The sequence below is a fragment of the Pundamilia nyererei genome, unplaced genomic scaffold (genome assembly GCF_000239375.1).
Source record: "Pundamilia nyererei isolate P.nyererei 1_Seehausen unplaced genomic scaffold, PunNye1.0 scaffold00042, whole genome shotgun sequence".
NCBI classification, from domain to species: domain Eukaryota; kingdom Metazoa; phylum Chordata; class Actinopteri; order Cichliformes; family Cichlidae; genus Pundamilia; species Pundamilia nyererei.
In genome coordinates this window covers 3,790,461-3,811,054 of record NW_005187443.1, presented here as the reverse complement: position 1 = coordinate 3,811,054, position 20,594 = coordinate 3,790,461, and the positions used below count along the sequence as shown (strand labels likewise).

Genomic DNA, 20,594 nt, shown 5'->3' with positions numbered 1-20,594 from the left:
TGCAGCTCGAGATGGTTTTTCATTTGTGCACATAATGCTGGCTTATGTAAGAACATAAAAGAACATAGATGGTCTGAAAACTGCAATTTGTGTGTTTGTGTGTAGGTTTCAAAGCTGAAATGGGTCTGCTGCACAGAGTAGGAATCAAACGCCGGTGGTTGTTTGATGAATTTGCTCAAATATGACCAAATTCCCACTGGGCAGATAACTTTTGTTACTTTCAAGGAGAAAAGCACTACATTCATAGCTTTCCAGAAGTGATCCTTTGTTTTTGGCAGTAGGATAAACTGACTAAAAAAATCAAATAAAATCCTGCAATGCTGCAAAACACCTGCTTTATTCTCGCAGTTCTGACGCATGTTAGATTTGCTCTTCTCTTTTCAGTTCACTTCCTCTGTTATTAGTTGAGCCTCCTCTGTGTTTTGTTGTCAAGGCCCTGTCTTAACAACCTGCGATGCCTAAAAACACCTAACACTGTGTTGGTTGTTTCTCTCTTTAGTTGCTTCCTGTTTTATTTTACTTCCTCCTTGTCTGTTTATTTAGATTCGGTTCACCTGTGCCTTGTTTCCCCCAGCTGTGTTCACTCCCTCTGATTACTTTGTATGTTCTTTTTCTTTTTTTTAAATTACCTCTTTCCTTTTTCTTTAGTTGAATTTATAAACAAAATGCCAGTTTGACAGATATGAACTTGGCATATCACTGCATGGTGTGGAGTGTTTCCTTAAAACATTTGAGGAAATTGGGCATGACCTAAAAAAGACTATTTACATGAACATTATTAAGAAACAGGGAAAAATCCAGCAAAGACTTAGAAAAGGACTCAAAAGAAGCATCTGGCCCTTCACTTAAACTCCCTGCTGTTCACTGAGGTCTCTTCAGAGTGGTCTGAGTGGAAGGCTGGCTATCAGGAAGACATTTTTAATGAAAGGATAAAGGAAGAAAAGGGTGAGGTACTCCAAATCACATAAGACCTGCACTGAAAATCAGTGGCAATGGGTCTTCAAATTTAATAAAACTATCATTGTAAACACGGTGGAGGTGCTGTCATGGGCTGGGTTGCATTTCAGCCAGTGGTGGAAATCTTGTCAAAATTGATGAAATTAAAAGTAGGTGAGAACTGCCGCATGCATCGCTCAAGTTGTGACACTTCTTAGTGTCTGTGAAGGTTCTCAGTCATCCAGGTCATCGTCCAGACGCTTTTCTTTCCAAGCGACACTTTTTAGTATTAGTTCAAACTAGTTGTTAGGCTTAGATCACAAGTTGATAAAGCATTTTTGAAATGAAATGATTAAGAGGCTTTGAGTGTGATGTTATCGTTGCACTATAAATGAAGATTTAATATGCTGCAAACACCAGCTGTCTTTGTTTGATTATATTCACATTTCCTGTTACAGAAGTGCACTGTGATAAATGTACTTAAATGTAGATAATGTAGCGATAGAGCACATCAGCCCCTGTGGGATTGCAAATGTAGTTGTACTGCACAATATTTCAATAAAGTTATAATTTCTAAAGAAAAACTGGAAAATCTTTATTATGCTGAATCTCTTGGCAATATTAAGAAAGTTTTTTATTAGGCTCTCAATATGTACGCACGCACTCGCGCACACAGACACACAAGTCATAGCGTGACTTTGTTTTTTTCTTCCTCTCGCTCAGCTGGCACAGTTTAGGAGGGCACAGTTTCCTTGGGAACTGCACAAACTGCCAGACTCCTAATGTGCTACGTCTGCATGTGTGAGCATATGTTTGTGTGCCCACTTCAAAACGGGATGGCATTCTAGTTAATCGCAAAAGGCAAAGGCTAATACCACATCGTGCCCAATCGTCCAGTAATCGTCACCTCAAAGTCGACTGTTAACCTGCTCCCCAATTGTAGGAAAATGCCCGGAGCGAGTGCCAAGTCTGCTGCCAACAAGGAGGGAGGACCAGTAAGATCAGCACGCCAGTAGCAGCTTTTTGTGTGCGGTATTGTCTGTCTGTGTGTGTCTGTGTGTGTGTGTGGGTTCAGTCAACCTTCAAGAACAAACTGGTGATGTGATAGCCAAAGGGCTCATTTCCCTAATGTAAACACTCCAGCAAAGGCACCGCACACACATAAAGAGGCAGAGTTAATCGCATTCACTCGAGTGTTTCAGAGCGCCGTTGTCTCTTGTTTTCGGCACAGAGCCAATCGGGAAAGCTGCTCTTCATGAAAACTGTCCATTTTTCCAGAGAACATGCTCTTATCAAAAACTACATAACCAAGAGCTCCTCGCCATCATCGCCCCATCTGTTATACGAGAGATTAAACTTCCTGATCGGCAAATGAACAGCGGTGTTGTTTCTGTGCTCTTGCCCATCCTCGCACCTCGGCCTGTTTCGAGCCCTCCCTGAGTTCACTGCCAAAGAAAGCAGCAGACTAACTGGACTAATCACTGAATGGCAGAAGCAGTGAAAAAGGCCTTTTTCCATTTCCTTTTTTCTCCTGATAGCCGGGGAGATTAATCACCCGTGTGGACTTGTACTAACTCGCTCGCTTCCTCTTCCTCTGGCTTTCTTTCTTTCTACCAATCATGCCCCTCTCCTGTGTGACGGTAACAAATGTTTGAAATGCAAACACACAAGACACCCCCTCCTCCCACCCGCAGTACATTCACTAGGTGTTGGCAGATGGCTCAAAGGTCATTTTGCCGTCCAAGAAAGGTTGTGTCAACAAGTAGAGAACAACAGGTGAGGTGGACCCTGATGCCCAGGGGTTGGTGGTTTTTTTAGAAACAGGTTAAATAAAGTGAGAGTGATATTTGAAGAGCCCTGCAAAATCATGTTGCTCACATAGATGAGAAACTGACCTGTGAACAGCTCATTAAGTCTGATGACTGATGAGGATGGCAACTTTATTTGTTTTTTAACTTTCCTCCCTTACATGACAAACACTAATGATCGCACACATGCACTGAAAACATGTTGTAAAGTCATTGTATTGTGTGTGTGTGTGTGTCAGATTTAGCAAAGCCAAATGCATTCATGCTGCACATCTGCACCTATATGTAACACCCACAGATAAGCAACTGTGTATTTTCCACAGGTCAGCAGAATGATCGGTCACGCCTCACACTTTTACGTTTGCAGTTTAGTCATTTTACACAGCAGAGTTTCCAGTCGCACAACACATCCACTTAACTGCACATCCACTTCAGAGTCACAAGGGGGTCGGAGCCTAACCCAAGAGGAACAGTACAGAGTACATCACAGAGCCTACACACAGAGACAGGCAATTATAGACACTTAAAACCCATTAAGATTCACTAATTAACCTAACAAGCATGTCTTTGGACTGTGGGAGTAAGTGAAATACCCCCAGAGAGCTCACACAGGGACAGGGAGAAGATACAGAAAGCCAAGCAGATTCAAGGCGACAATGCAAACCACTGCATTACTACTGAATGAAAAGGTTCAGATATATGCTCTACCTGCACAACAAAGAGGAGTATTACCAGTTAGAACGACAAACGGTTCCCTCGAATGTTTGAGGAGTCCAAAGCAGGACTAAAAAAAAGGATGGTAAACTGGCAACAACAGCTTGAAAGGATTATGCATCTCTATGCCTGTATGGAAACCACATCAAGGAGGCATGAAGACAAAACACCCGCGTGATTGCTGTGAACTCTCCGGACAATTAACCGCCGCTATTATTATATCAGATGAAGTCAATCAAGCTGGCAATTTAAAGAATCTGATCGATTAAGACAGCTGGTTTCTCACACACAGCTCAGGCCTGCAGGGCAACTGAGAAAAAGGCTAGCAGTAAGATGGATTAATGTACACTGTGAGCTACAGATGATGTTATTTAAAAAGAAAAACAATGAGAAGGACATTAAAATGTCAAACATGTCTCCATGAAGACAAAACAAATAAGTATCTGAAATAAATAAAGGAACAAAAGAGATGGAAAGACTGAGATTGCAGATACATGTGGAGGAAATGAGCTTACTCCAAAAGGAGTGGTGGTTTGGGCAGGATGCCTACTAGGTGTTTCGAGCATGCCCAACTTAGAGAAGGACCCGAGACAAACCTAAGACACACTGGAGAGGTTACATCTCTCAGCTGCCTCTGTGTCTTCCCAGAGCTGGAGGAAGTGGCTGAGGAGAGGAAAGTCTTGGCATACCGGCTCAGACAGCTGCCTCCCGACCCAGATAAGCAGCAGAAAATGGAATAAATTCATAGCTGTAACTTAAAAAACAAATCTAGCCTCACACTGAGGCCATGCTCCCTGCTCTTTTCTCCACCCACAGTGGCTGAAAGAGTGGGAGATGGTGCAGCTTAATATCCCTCCGTTGTCATTTCCCTCATTAATAACCAGTCAGCAGACAGACAAATGTAAAGCCTGTCATCATTTTTACTCTCCTACCCTGTTTCCAATGAATTATTGGTGTAAAGAATATGAGGCAGGCAGGTTGATTGCTGAAAACATACGGTGTTCTCTCTTAATGCTAACCTGCATTTGGTCAATAAAGTTTCTCCATCTGTTTCTCCTTCACTGTGCATGACCTGAGTTTGAGACTACGAAGTAGTTGTGTGCAGGATTTGTTGCAAATCCACTCGTTTACAATCTGGGTCATGCTTTTCAGTAGTATTTCTATAGTTCTTTAAGTAAAGGTTTAACAGCTTGCTATGTTTCTGCAATGAATTTTGAGAGTCTGGGACAGTTATTCGAGAAAATATCCGCTAAAACCTTAAAGAAGATGTGTTGCAGCTCATTTTTTCATTCAATTACACAATGACATCAAAGCTATCCTCAATTATTTTCCTAAATAACACTGAATGTGCTCAGAAGTGTTTCCATTTAATTCCAAGCCTGTCTGTGCCTGTTGGTGGTAGGCAGCAGCTTCAGGATGCATCCCTGCTGGTTTCACTGCACCGCAGCCCCACCATGCTGTCAGCGAGCTGGGTGTTGTCTCCACACAAACACACGCGCACAACACACCACAGCCTGGATTTCTCGTAAACCCTGAGAGCACTTTGCCATAAAATAATACGCGAGCACACCCATTTGTAAAGAGGTCCATCAAATTGATTTTGAAATGAACATGAAACTGTTTCTTCAGCTGCTGCCAAACTCTCCAAGCCCTCCACATGGATTAGCATACTGCACCGTGTGCCCAGCTGGGCATGCAAAGAAACTTGATTAGCTTAGTTAGCTCAACAAAACAAAGAAATGACTATACTTCTTATGGAAACCAGAGGAGGCCGAATCCCTGTGTCAGGCTCTTGTTAAGAAGAGCCACAGATAGGGGCATGGGATGTGCAACTGATAGGGGATATCCTGGCTGGGCCTTTTCTGTGAGGAGTTAGCATGTTCTTCCTGTGCCCGTGTGCTTCTTCTAGAGAGCACTCTGGCTTCCACACAAGGACACACATGGTAGGTTAATTGGTGACTTTTAAATTGGACATGAGGTAGATAAAGCTCGGTACAAATGTATCCTCAAAATGTGACTTGCAGTCTAAAAAAAAGCTATATAAATGCGAGCACACCCATCAGCAGAGAATCGGTGACATCGGTGAGGTGAACCGGGAAAACAGAAGCTAATGCCCAGCACAGCCTGTTATTTATTTGTTTATTGTGACTTCATTACTTATTCATTCATTTCTATTTTTGCCTTTTTGTGAGTAGCATAAAGCGACGACACCTGCCATTTCATTATTCGACCTCGTGTTGCGTAATGATAATGAATATTGCATGCTTTTCCAGTCACTCAGGTGCTACTGACGAGCTACAGCGATGAAACAAAGCACCGTACACTTCCTATTTTCACATGCGGGAGATGATGACATCACATGAAATACCAAAGAATCAACAGGTATTGTCATATTTTACTGATGACGAATCCTCAAAGTTCCTCTTACTTAACTTCTGTTTCACCTAATCATACAGAGTATGTGGGGGTTGAGTTCCCAACCTGGTAAAGTTTTTAAAAGAAATCAATCCTGAAAAAGCCTTTGTGTTTTGGTAACATTATTTACAGAGCAGAACAGTCCTAACCTTCCTGAAAGAGATTAACCAGCCCTACACAGATTACATAAGGAGCGCTGTGTCTCCATCTGGTTCCGCTCTGTTTGCTCGTAGCGTAACTCCGATTAGAGCTTCGTCATTGTCAGAGTTCAGATTAGGATTAACCCAGCTGACACAGCCATGTGTTAGAGTGTATAGCCACACTGCAGAAACGGACATATCAGTGTTTTCAGGTATGAGTAAAGTAACAGCCATAAAAAGTGCATATAAAGAACAAGTGTCCTAAATATTTTAACCGTGTAATCCCCAATGCATAAAAGTGTTAACGCATCCTTCTGGATTAAGTGTCTGGTGTGTGTGGTGCGGGTTTGTGACAGGTAGGTGAACAGCGATGACGTTTCCTCCTGTTTTTATTCTGTAATGAAAAGGCGCGTGCATGTCACTGCAAGCTGAAGGCGTCCCGGCAATATGTGACGGGAGCCTTTGTCGGGCTGTTCACCTGACGACTGAAAAGCTGTTGATGTGGAGCCGTCTCACAGCCTTTGAACCATTTATCTCGCCCCCGCCCTCTCAACCTCTTTTATTTTCTAAGACTCAAACAAACAGAGAGGAAAAAGGGAAGAATGAGAGAGGGAAAATGAGAAGAACAAGAGAGGGAGGATAAAGTGGCGATTCATGAAGACTGTCGCATGTTTGACATGAAAAGCCCTGAGAACTCAGGAAATTGCTTTGGCCTATTTTGGGTTAAGGAGCTCTGGGCATATCAGTGACTGTGGGATGAAACGAGAGAGGCCCTGAGGTGCAGTAATGGATGGAGTGGAAGCAGACCACTGGCTGCTAAGGTCAAAATGAAAAAACAAATGTAACAAAACAGAAAGGATGACAATGGAAGGCCATTTGTTTCCACATCAGTTGATCGATGGGGGTCTCAGAGATCCAGTAGCAGTCACATAAGGCTGGTTTTTAGACAGTTTATTACTAGATTTAAAAATATGTCACATATATTCATGACTAAATTCAGTGTCCTAATTGCAAGACACTTCTAATGGCCAACAGAAGGGGAGTCCTTTGGTTGTAAAACGATGTCCCGCTGTCACCGCTATGACAAAATGACCCTGTGTCAATCTCTAACTTTGAGTCTTACCTGTTACAACATGTTGTTGTTTTTTTTAAAAAAAAAAGAAAATTAGGTTCCTTCAGGTAGAATAGAAAATATAAAGCATTGTATGATTTAGGGTGGGTCTGTCTTGGGATTGACAAGTTGCTACAATCTGAGTTTGCCATGTCCTCAATCTGTCAGTTAGATCCACAACAGGATCCACTGCTACAAAGTCGAGGCTTCAGAAACAATTTGTGAAAACAGGACATCAACAACCGTGGTGGTTACATCCATCGTTTACAGTGCGGGGAAATAATTATTTGATCCTGCTCAATCTGTACATTTGTTTACTTACAAAGAAATGAGCAGTCTCCAATTTTCAGTTATTTAAGACAGAAAATCAACCAAAAATCCAGAAAAAGCTCATCTTAAAGTTATAAATTATTTTGCATGTCAATGTGTGACGTAAGAAAACATGACTTAGTGTTTGGTGGAGAAACCAATAGATATAGTATTATTATTCCGGTATACACATTCCAAAAGTTTAAAGTACGACCAAATAGAGCGAAATGACCAAAAATATTTATCATGATATACATTTGAAAATTTGCGATAACGATATAACTGACGATATAACTGACACTAGACAAGATACTTTACAACTCCTCAACTTTATTCGTGCAAAAAAATAAATAAATAAACGTATTTTCACTTAAACAAGCAGCTTTTTTAAGTGCATTAAAGTCATATAAAAAATTAACACTGCAAATGCAAATCCTTGCTGACAGTTTAACCAAAAGGCATTTCCAGTGGAAATTGGCTGACATATCCTCAGCATAACCATGTATAATATCCACAAAACTTAAAAAGAGGTTATACACACACAATACGGCAATATTATGTTGAAGCACAGTACGTATCACTCCTCGAGGCGCCTGACTACGATAGCCGTAATGCTCCGACAATCCATCAAGCAGTGCGGGTTTGTAGCTTAGCAAAGTCATACTAAAACATTTGACAGATTTTCGAGCGCCGTGTACATAAAATCATTTCGAGGTCAGTAAACACAACCAGAATTCATACATAAGGCACACAGGATTATAAAGGGCACTGTCGATTTTCAGAAAAATCAAAGGATTGATTTTAAGTGTGCCGTATTTTCCAAAAAGCACGGTAATAACGACGGCCTGCTAGCATGCGCTACCAAAAATAGTGCTTTGTTGTGTATCTGACAGACGAAAGCTAAACCAGTGCCACACCACTGAAGTTGCAGCATTTTTACAAACCAATTCTGGTTCATCCGTTTCATTCAGCGATCCGCTTTCGTCCTTCTCATTTTTCCTCCATGTGCGTATGTAAACAAAGGCACTGCGCATGCGCGTTTTACCCATATTTCTAACGCGATATTTCATTTTCCTATCGTTGCCCGACATTATACCGGTATTACCGTGACCGGTATGATATGGCCCAGCCCTACGACCAAATGAATGTCATCACCAGTAACATAAGTACATAGAATGGATCGCTGCAAAGATCAGGATTTCCACTTTCTACTTGATGCTACTTAATGTGAATTGATCGCGTACACTAATGAACAGCTTCTGGGATATTAGAGCTTTAATTACAACGTCTCTTCAGTCAAAAAGTCTGAATGCCGACCTCTTGTCTTACAGAAAAGACACAAGCAAGCAGAGGCTCGCTTAAACATTATTGAGCTACAGTAAGCATTTCTATCCTGTTGCCCATTTAATCAGTGCGCCCATCGATTTTTTTGGATCAGCTGTTTGCAGTGATTCCTCGCATAAAACCGTCAACTGTCTCTCTCCCTGCATCTGTCTGCTGCTCAATCCCTCACAGTCTATTCAAGACACCCTTCCCATAATGCCTGTGCTTTGCTCTCTTTGACTAATCAGTTGAGTGTCTGTGGACGAGAGTAATAACAACACACCCACTGCTATGACAGGATATGGAAGCAGGCCATTTCCTGCAAAATCTGTCTCTCACTTCGGTCTCCGATCCTCCACATGAGCCCAACATCACAGCAGGCTAACAAGCCACTATCCAAACACACACAGAGACACACATTTCATATGCAGGTCCAACACTCTCTGAGGGAATGGCAGAAAATAAGCAATGGACACCTGACTGTGCACTGTCCCTGGCAAAATATGTTTATACGAGTTATGAATGAATTAAGCTGGCACCAAACAAAAGCAAATGAGGGGCGAGAAATTGCATTTTTCCAGCCTTGACCCTGGTCTCTGATTTATGGCAACGAGAGGGGGGGGGGGGAATAACGAAGGAAGGCAAACACAGCAGGGTTATGAATATAAGTAGCTGGCTCAGGTGGGAGCACCAGAGGAGAAAGCACTAATAAGGACCAGTTGGACAAACTGGCAGAGGGAGACACAAAGTAAATATAAAGGAAAGCAGACTGAACGGATGGGAAAGCACAGAGGAGAATGCACACTGTATGTGAACAAGCACAAGCAGGGGAAACGGGCCAGTGGTCACAAGAGACTGGTGCTGTGCGTGGACAGCTGGCTTGCCCAGGTGGTACAATGCAGACTGGAAGATATAGGCATCTGTCCTGCCATACTGGTGGATACAAACGACTATGTCCTCACAAGCCCAGAGTAATGACTGCAAAAACAAAATATTTCTTCTTCAATTTCATTAAGGCATTCCTGGCTTACACAAAAACCCTCCCAATAAATTCTAGAAAGGATTCAGATTTCACAGACCACCACTAGTAACTTGATTAATACTCTGAGGATCAGCAGATAGCTTAAGATTCATATCAGTGCTGACTCTGGATCACTGTCTTCTGAGAGGCTGAGAGTCAAAGCAGTTCTAGTATGTGATTTACCCAAAACAATAAGTGTTCATATTGGCATATACATGTGTGATAGGACAGTATGTCAGCTGTATTTTATAGATTTACTCATAGTGAAACAAGCATTTACAGTTACATTCATAACAATTCAATCAACTATGTAAACTCACAAAGTGGTGAAACAGCATCACTATGGAAACACAAATGCAAAGATTGTAGCCACAGAGGGCAGTAACCACACTGTAAATAAGCCACCTAATCGATCGATGATACTTGGCCATTTAAACATTCATCTTTTATTGCACGAGCAGTTTAGTTACACCCAGACACAAAATACCACAGCTCACAGCCTCGTTCGGGTTAACCTTATCTATCAAACTAACCTCACAGACTGGCGACCCTGTAGCCCGAGGCGCCGCTGCCAATTGGTAACGGGCGATAAGACAGAGGAGAATTCACGTACTCTGTGCACATTGGTTTGACTGGGTGCCTTAGCATGCAGGGTCGCATGCTACAGCAGGAATGAGTGCACTGGCTCATCCATGTTAGCACGAGCGTTTCCTTAACCAAGCCAGACTTCAAGGACGGGCTTGTCCTACATTGTCTGGAAAGAGCTAGGTCGACTCTTGAAGAAATACTCTGTCAACTCTGTTATCTTTCCCCATCTCCATCAGGATTTTATTTTCCAGAGACACAGACTGTCATCGGAAGTTGTCCTTGAAGCTGAATGAATGAATAAATATTCACGCCCCGCAATAACAGAGCCAAGATATCAAAGACAAAATTAGAGCTGGAACCAGAAATTCACAGTAAGATATTTGAGACACTTAGGAGGCTCAAATATCCCATTTTTAGAGCTGATATTATCAGGTAAAGTAGGGCAGAGCTTAGTGGGAAGCTGGGCAGAGCACGCGTGAAGCATTGGCTGTGAAAGACTTTGGCCTAGGCTTTAAAAACTAAGCTATCACAGGCTGCATTTTTTTTGCCATCAGAGCATTCCTGCCCACCAGTATATGAAGAGTATATAATACTACTACTGACAGCATAACAATAGATTACTTTTAGTAAAACCGGTGCAAATGTTATTTATTAGCCTGGTATTGACCGTCACTGTGCCAGAGGCATAATCCCCCACCACCACTGCTGTCAAAGACACGCATTCGTCATTCAGTTTCAGATGAGCATCTCATTGTTACAGGGGCACATCAGTACGCATCATCTGAGCTAATTCTGGGTCAATCCCCACCCCACTTCCTCACCCCCCTCCTCATTTCCCCTTCCTACCCCCTCTCATTTGTTGTGTCTGCCGCTTCATGGGGGGGTGGAGGCACGAGAAAGAATCAAATTAGCTTCCTTTCATACATTTTCATGACAGACAGTCTTGTCAAGGTCAGAGAGGTGCCATGCTCCCCGAGTCTATTTCATTTCAACATCTGAAACAGAGAATAAGAGTGGATGCTTTTTAATGGATGCTGTAAAGCACCATGCCATCACTACAGTGTGCCATGGGGAAACCTATAATGTTTTTGGAAATTTTCAAATGACACATCACACACTATCCAGTTCACTGTGCCAGTGGGACTGACAGAGGAAGCAGTGAGTTGACAAGAGGATCGAAAATTAAAAGCAAAGCAGCAACAAAAAGGAAAAAAGAGCCAAAAGTTTGCTTATTTATATCTTTCTCTTACATATCCAGGGTCGGCATCATTTTTTAGATGAATACATATGAAAATTTCATCTATGTGCTTAAGTGTGACACTGTATGTGAAATATTTTTGTTGAAATGTTTTACAGTTCATATGTCAGCTATGACGCGAATGTGTGACAATTTCTCACACACACATGCAAAATACTAAGAATGAAATGCAGAGGTGGAATTATTTCAATAAAGGTCACCAGGAAAACACACACACAAAGATCCCTTTGTTCAATGTTTTTCTCTAATACAGAGCCCACAACATACGCTGCCGAGCTGCAGACTGCTGCCATGACTCTGCTTGTCTGTCTGCCTCCCTGGAGGGCAGGTTAGCATTACCACCAGGCCAGACTCCCTCTCTGTCAGACAGCATTTACCGTAGCATGAGTGCTAATGCAGCCACCATCACCATGGCTGTCTGTCTGTAGGCATGTGAACTTAGCCAGTGGCTCAAGTCTTCGTTTATTCCTTTGTAGTATTCCATATAGACACAAACGTGTATCAGGTTATTAAAAAAACACTTTCACCTTAGAATGAAGATTATTAGTTTGATATGATGCAGCAACAAAGTGATTCTCCCAAGCTAGTTCTCCTAAGGTGTTAAAAAAAGACAAGGCAAGTTTATTTATAGAGCACCTTTCAAACACTACATTAATTCAAGGTGCTTCACGAGATACAAAAACCTGAAATGAAAGAGGAAAAAAAGAGAAAAAAAAAAAATAATGATAAGAAGAAGAAGAAGAAGAATATTAGTTTAACTAGCATAGCATGTATATGTATACATCTGTATGTGCTTTAGCTGGTAGACCACTCTGAACAGCGATTATTAACATCTATATGTTTTTAAAAAATATTTTTTTTCCCCTACATTTAACATTTATTTCATCATTCCCCTGCAATTACGTTACCTCCTCTGTTTGTGTTTGTCTAACATCTCACGTATACGTGATGGAATTTTGTTCGACTCGCCGCTAAATATGGAATGATTTAAAAACACAAGCCTGGCAATATGAACACTATTTTTTTTTTAATCTTCTCTTTAAAACTAGCAAAGGTTGGAGAATAGCTAACCTCTGAGGGTAGGCAGTATAACAGCTAAATATCTAATCACCCAGTTTAGATTACGATATGTGCACCGCTAGGTGATCGGATCTTAGAGACCTCAGAGACCTACCAGGTTTGTATTCATTAAACATCTTAAATAGTATATCTAGAACTCATTTAATGTTTTTTTTTAATTAGAAATACTTTGAATACAATTCTATATTTTACTGGAAAATGCTGAAAATGGAGGGCACTGAGAATTTGAGTTATAAGCTGTCTCTTCCTGGCTTTTGTTAAAATTCTACCTGCAGCATTTGAACTGTCATTGTCTGAAAGTCTTTTCAGGAAAGCCAATAAAATAAGCACTGTAGTATTCAGTAATCAGAAAGAGTCCATAACAGTGTTCCCAAAATGAAATTTAAGTGGATTTTCACTTTTAAAGGAAAACAAAGACTGCAGTAGGATTAATAAAGCAAAATTTTCAATAGCCATCCAGCTGTTTTCAACAAACAAGTACTAACAAACAGTACACTGCTTACCCAGAAAACTGATTAATGCAGCATTTGACAGCTAAAGTGACATTTTTTTTTGTCTAACACAATAATGGGCAACTGAATTTCCCAAGAGGCCAATGAAAAACTGGGACTGTTGTGGAGGGCCCCAGCTGTCCCACCCCCACATATAAATCCTAATATTACTCCTCTGTAAAATAAACTATTGCTAACACATCAACATAAATATTATATATCATAACAAGTGCTAGTTTGTCACAATAGTAGAGGGCTCAGATCCTTTAAATTAAAACGATTTATTCGAGGATGGAGTCATGTACTATCTTTCTACACGACAGCACTCTCCTGGCTGCGCTGAATAATATCACCAGCTTTTATCGTGCGAGGCCTCTCAGTGTTTCTAGGCACCTCTTCCTCTCGGTGCTTCTATTTTAAATAACGTTTTGCTGATTCAACCTGAACATCAGCAGATATGATGTTAACCCTGCTGTGTTAGCAAGCTAACATTCGCCAATTAGCAGTAACAACAAAGTACAGCCGACACCGGGAGGAAAGCTGTTTCTAAATATGAGGTGATAAAACTGCACAGTGCTGCAACTGAAATGTAAATTATAACCACATTTAATCGGTTACTCATTCCAGCCTTTTTAAAGCCTTGCCCTGCTGACACCTCCCTCCATTCACACACAATAACCCAAAACAAACCCAGAGACACAAACGCCAGCAGTGATTAAGCTACTTAACGCCGTGAAGGTGATTATGGGCCAGCTGGTCACAAACACACACATCACGTCCCTTTATATCGGCACAGTAGGCAGCTCTACTGACACATTCACAAACATATAAATGTAGGGATGGAGTGTGATGAGTGTGAAGGAGTAAAAACTCTTGAACTTCACACTCCTATCACTGCCAGTTTACAGATTACAAAAGCAGAAGACAATATCATTTCAGATTGTTTATGCAGAACATCTGACATTCAAATAGAGAAGTCAGTAAGGTTTTCATTTCAGTCTAGACAGGACATCTATGGCTCTCCATCTCTGTGCTTCTTCCTCTCGCCATAGCAAACACGTGCAGCTGCGCCCAAATTATTCATACACACGATGCCCAAACATACACACACACACACACACACACACTGTCTGCACACTTATGTAGCATCTCATATTTGCATGCTACAGTAGCCCTTTTGACAGCAGACGAGACACTTGCTCCTTTTCATACTCCACCCCACTTTGTCCCCCCCCCCCTCTTTTTTCCCTCTTTGATTTTTCTTTGTATTTATTACAGTGAATTGCAGGAAGCATTGCTCTTTTCAGCAGACGGAGAGCAGTTTATAAAACAAAGAGGACATCAGAAACTGACTCCACAAGCCTCTCGCTCTCTTTTTTTATCCCCTTCCTCTCTAAAAATACAGTCTGGACTTCATCCACGTCTAGTCTACCCTCCAATTCTATGGCTTTTTTGCGTGTTTGTGTGCATGTGCATCTTTATATGTGTGTGTCTGTGTGCGTGCAAGCTCAGCAGAGCGCACAAAGACCTGCACTGACATCAGACTCATTCACACAGTGTCCTCTGTCTACGCTCACCCAAGAGGTGCTCTGTTTAAAAAGCCACCCCCACCCCCCTCCAAAGGCACACTCAGTCCCAGTGATCTCTGAGTGACCACAACAATGTCGACACACATAAACTGGCCAAACTGGTTTTATGGTTTATCGAAATGCGCAGACCACAAAGCGTCTATAAAGATAATTATTTTCTAGACTGACCACACACGCTGTGAAAAGACTGCCCTTGTGGTTCAAGCAGAACGAGTTATTATTTAGTGGTCCAGCTGACATATGATGACACCGTGATAAGAGATACATGCAAACGCTGGACTGGACTGAAGCGCCTTTCATTGCTTAATGAATTCAAATGGATAAATTCAAATACAGATCTGTGTGTGTGTGTGTGTGTGTGTGTGTGTGTGTGTGTGTGTGTGTGTGTGTGTGTGTGTGTGTGTGTGTGTGACTTTGAATGTCTGCGCAAAAGTGGGCGAATAGGAGGTAGAAGGAGCCAGGGGAAGAGAGAAAGCTGGTCACATTCCAGCGTTTTGGTCACACTTTATTTTGCACACAGTGCAGACGAGCTTGAGCAAGAGAGGGAAGTTTAAAATGGCGTAAATGTGTACACTCACAGTGCGTGTTTTTTATTTTAACTCAGGAGCGCGCAACAGAGTCGCAGACTTACTCCGAGAGGTTATTTTGAGAAAAGCCAGAGGCTCGTCTTTGGGTTTGTGTTTCTTTCACCTTTATGCTTTCTTTTAGCATTCGGTCCTCACTGAAAACACAGCAGCACACAAAGCAGGAAGTGAACAGGAAGTGTGGATGGTCCAGAAGCAACCTTACAGGAAGTCATTCTGCAACAGCAGCGCACCATTAGGGAGTACAGATATACTTAAACAGAGCAAATTCATAAATAGACAGCTTGCACAACTCATTTCCAGATCACTGGCACATGTATGACCTAAATATTGTTGATCTATTAAACACATAAGCTAAACATGTAACAAATTCCTTCACGCCTCTGATCATTTGCAAACAACATCATATGAGTCTATTATACACTTGATAGCAGACGTGTAGTTGTGTGACTGTTTGGCAACCAGGATTAAGAAGTGCAGCTTGGCAACCTCACTAACTTCTTTGTTCTGCAGACCTTTTTTGACCTCAGCGAGCTGCAATCTGTTTGTAAAGCCCCTGAATCCGCAGAGCCGGATTATTCAACAGGTTTTTCTGTGATAAACGGGGTGACGGACAAAACACCCAGCACGACTGATTTCTGCACATCACCGTGTCCGGGTCTCAGCTCATGTTCAGTTCAGACAGCAGACAGCTTCTTCAGTACACTTGCCAAAAAAAGCGCTCACAGTGCTATTAGGTTAGCTTGAAGGGTAACAACAACTTTGAAAACAACAACAACAAAAACAAAGAACATAAAATCACGTGCCCACAACCAGACAAGCATGAGGAGGAAGTGATGCACAGCTGCGGACGGCCAACTTGGGCGTGTGCTCTGTCATGTTTCCTGCTCCTCTCGCCTCCCTCGAATCCAAACACGCCGACTACGAGCGACTTTACAGCCTCATCAACACAACAACACTGTTTATACGTTTCCCATTGCAGTGATCGGTGTGTGTGTGTAACTGTGTGTGGGAGTGGGAGATGAATGTCGCGACCAAGTGTAAGACTCCTGCCATGAGGAGATTACATTGCAGCACTACCCTGTGACCAGTAAATACAGTACTGTAGGCTTGTAACACACACACACACACATGCACACACACTTTCCCACCAAACCCAGCTGTTTTAGCAACAACCCCCTTGGGAGGTTGTAACCCAGACACAGCCCGTGTGGCAAACTATTAACACACACAGGAAACAGGCGAGACTGGTAGCCGACACAGGACAAGCGTCCAACAACAAAACACCACCATTTTTTTTAAACTCCCATTTAAATCCTTTGTGTGTCAGCTGTGAGGGGCCACTTCCCCCACTCATATTCCCGCTGCTCTTGTTTTGTTTCAAAGCCGGTGGAGCACATTAATGGATTTATGAAGAACTTCTGTGGAGACGTCTTTTACACTGGCTGATCAGCACATCATAAGAGTCCAAGAGATAAAAGCTCATCTTTTTCTTTCCCCTCAGCTGAACTCTCATCGCCTTCTAGCCAAAACGGTCTGCGTCATAACTGTCCGCAACAACCCAGTCATCCACCTGTAGGGTTTGAAGGAACACTGAATATTTTATGCTTTTTTTCCCCCTATTCAGCCTCATTACTGTCATCACCCCAGAACCACAAAACCATGAGGGGGAGGGGGGCAGTCGAGTTCAAATTAGACAGAAAGCAGAGCCTTAAGGTGAGAACACAGAGTAACAATCAAAAGATCAGGAGGCACAACAGCATTAAACAGATTTGTCTTTGAGTCTATTTCTACCCAGCTACGGGGGCTGACTTAGCACTTCAGCAGCGGGCGAGTCACTTGATTTCTGAAATGAGTAAATGGCAGGGAGCCGCACAGAGGGCAACGGCGGGGGACAGAGATCGATATGCAAATGGAAATTTACACACCGCTCACCAAACACGCATGCAAGGGTGCAAAAGCTGAACTATTGGCGGGCCACTCTCACTCAGAGTCTGTCCTGACGTAAAGCTTTCAACCGGGGGTGCAAAATGCAACACTCAACATAAAACCAGCGAGAGTGGGAGCCTGAACGTAAGTGCATGTGTGTGTGTGAAGGTGATGGTGAGTGTGTCTACTTATCTACTGATTATAGCCTGCTTGCACTCGACTGAGCCGATACTGTAAATGGATGCAGCTGGATAAAGACGCAAAAGCCAGGCCGGGGGCAATTTAACAACAACTGTTTAGGAGGGAATTACAGTAGATGCATCTGATCATGTCTGCAATGCAGATCCACTGACTCAAGCGTGCGTACGGATCCAGGATTGTAGGATTGTAGGTCGCTCAGGAATTGGATGCTGGCAACACGAGACTGAGTATGCGTTCGTTGGCCTTCACGTCAACCCCGTTGCCCTCGTAATGCACATTCGCACATGCAGATGCAGACATAAGCTCTGAGCCAAGGGCACTGCATGATGGGAGCAATTAAACGGCGTCCCCTCTTATCAAAGGCCCTCTTCTCTGGGAATAAAAGAGGCTCGGAGGTCATTGGGAAAAAGTAACTGCTTATTCAGCAGGAAGTTATCTTTTTCCATGTGTTTATTTGCAAGCTTCCCATTTCCTGTCAAACACACACACACACACACACAGATCACATGTGATGAAAAGGAGCAGCATCGGCTCACCCAGCAGAGTAATTACATGTTACTACTTAGCCCCTGTTTAATTACAGCAAGACTTTCACGCTAATAAAACTAATTCCGAGGTACTCTCGCGAAGATAATGCTCCTCTGCTGATCTGACCTTCCTTACTGAACAAAGAAATGAAAACCTGTTCACAAACTGATGATAACGTCAAAAAGTAAATTAAAAAAAGGAGCAAGAGGGAGCTAAAGGCAGACGTGTTAGTCACTGAGTCATTTACACATCAACAGGCCTCTTGGCTGGTCTCTCTTTCGCTAAATTCAGTTCAGCGACAGCCACCAGCGGCCTATACGGCTTCCCTTTTCACCTTTTTCTGTCAGCACCACCTACTCCACTTCCTGTTACAGTTGTCACAGCGAATGAGCACAAAGGAGATTCACTCTGTGGCTGACAATGAGGCAGCTGATAAAGCCTTCCCCTGGGGAAATGGGGCCAGTGTTTTTAAAGTTCATCTTAAAAGCCTGCTTTGCTGGACCAACTCCCCACCCCCATTCTCAACCCCCACCCCACTCAGATCAATTATTGGAGCCCGGATTGGGATGTGAGGACCTCAAATGGGTGCTTCATGAAGCATAGTTATGTTTGTGTAGTTTGTTTTATGTGTAGATTGAAAGCCGGTTACGCAGTACTGCCAAAAGGCGGTGGCTCGCTAATGTGACAGTCTGTGAGGCTCTGAGTTAATTGGGGGTCTGTGGGGTCTGTCAGACCACCGCCACAGCTTTGCACACTGTAAAATGAGCATGATTACAGATGAGGTTTTAGAGCACTTTTTATGCTCACTTCTTATGATCAAATTTTATTTTGGGGTTTTTTGCTCACACACATGCAGAAAACTGTCTCCTCTCACCAATTCAAGAGCTGCTGTGCTCCCCAATCCAACAAAGGCAGTGAATGTCACAGCTCTGAAGGAGAGATTCTCTTTGTGCTCGATTCATTTGCTGCAGGACACTTTTTTGTGTTCTTAAGCACAACAATGCTCCTGCTTTTTAACCTAGTTATTGACCTAACTCCGTCATGCATATGTAAGCTGTTGACTAGGCATGGTTATAGATGCAGGTAGGTGCATGTAAGAATAATCCCAGCAAAAATTGGTTAGGAGAGAAACGCCCATTCTCCTCCCTGCACCTGGCTGCAGCTGTCCTTGTCACTTCACCCAATGTTAAATCATGAATGTAAGACGCTGTGTGCAGAACTTGTGCATACAAACGTATACACACAACACCACCACCACATGAGAACAGTTAAATACGGATATAGCGTGAAACAAACGCGTGCTTTTGCCTTGTCGATACTGTACAGAGCGCCGCCCAAGTAAAATAAGGTGGAATGGTATTCTCCGTGGCTGTGTAATCTCCTGAATCCCAGAAATGGACGGAGACATCGGGGAGCGTGGAAAACTGTAGGTGTGCATGATGCATTTCATTAATCGCCGGGAGGCACAGACACAAGCGTGCTCTGCTAAGGTCTGCAGATTTCCAGCAGACAGACGTCGGAGGCTTACCTCAACGCAACCTTCACACAGCAGTCTCCCTGGCTCCCCATGGCTGCTTTCAAGGTTCACGGGTGAAATATTTCGGGTAATGTTGTGTTTTCAGTGTGCGTAAACCGTGCACTGCTGCTGCGGCCGTGGCGGTGGAGGTGGGGGTCTCCGGTCAGCGGGAGCAGCCGTCAAGACCTGCCGGGGGTGAGGTGCCTCATCTGGACTCCTGTCCTCTTTTTCTCCTGTGCCGTGGCGGTCATCGCTGTCTCTCTGGCGTGTGTCACATAGCAGTGCTTAACCCGCTCTCTTTTTTTTCTTTCGCTTTTTTCTCTCCGTGGTCTAGCTCAGACGCTACATCCTGTTTAAAGTGCCTGTGAGGGAAGCATACGAGCGTCTCTCTGCAGCCACACCGCTTCTCTGAGCGAGCACGCTGAGTGAGCGCTGAGAACTGGAGGAGGTGGCGCCACCTTCACTGACGCTTGGAAATGTTCAATTCGCCACTGAACCTTTAATACCAGTGTCTCCCTGCTCCCTGATCACTGCCCCACTCTAATGTAGTATACACGTTTGTGTAGGATGAGTTTTACTCATAAATAGTGAATAATTTATTAATTAAATCAATAACTTACTATTAACTTTCACTACATTCAATAATCAGTGACGAAGATGATGTGATACCTTTTCAACATAAAATGATATAACTTTATATTAAATATTTATAATATGATATCATATAATATAATATATCTGTGTTCTACTATTCAAAACTATAATATCCTAGAATAGAATAGAATAGAATAGAATATGTCTATTCTATACTCTATTATTCATTATAGTATTCTATGCTATACTATAGCATAGTAATATATAGTACACATATACTCTATTATGCTATGCTATTTTTTATATGCTATCCTATATAAAGGATAAGGTTAGGAGATAGTCTATACTGTACACCTATATATAGTCTATGGTGTATACAGTATAGACTATAATATCCTCTGCTATACTATGCTATCTTATCAAATCTCTCTCTCTCTCTCTCTCTCTCTCTATATATCA

The 20,594-nt window shown here is 42.6% G+C and overlaps 1 protein-coding gene across 7 annotated transcripts in view; it reads right to left on the bottom strand.

Moving 5' to 3' along the window:
- The window catches only part of kif21b (kinesin family member 21B), a 69,152-nt gene extending 49,197 nt beyond the window's left edge, over nucleotides 1–19,955 (bottom strand). For all 7 annotated transcript variants that reach the window (XM_005731381.1, XM_005731383.1, XM_005731377.1 and 4 more), the window contains exon 1: nucleotides 19,554–19,955. In XM_005731381.1, the coding sequence (XP_005731438.1) occupies nucleotides 19,554–19,594 (41 nt within the window). In that variant the 5' untranslated portion in view covers nucleotides 19,595–19,955. The remainder of the gene's footprint in view (nucleotides 1–19,553) is intronic.
- Nucleotides 19,956–20,594: the final 639 nt, after the last annotated feature.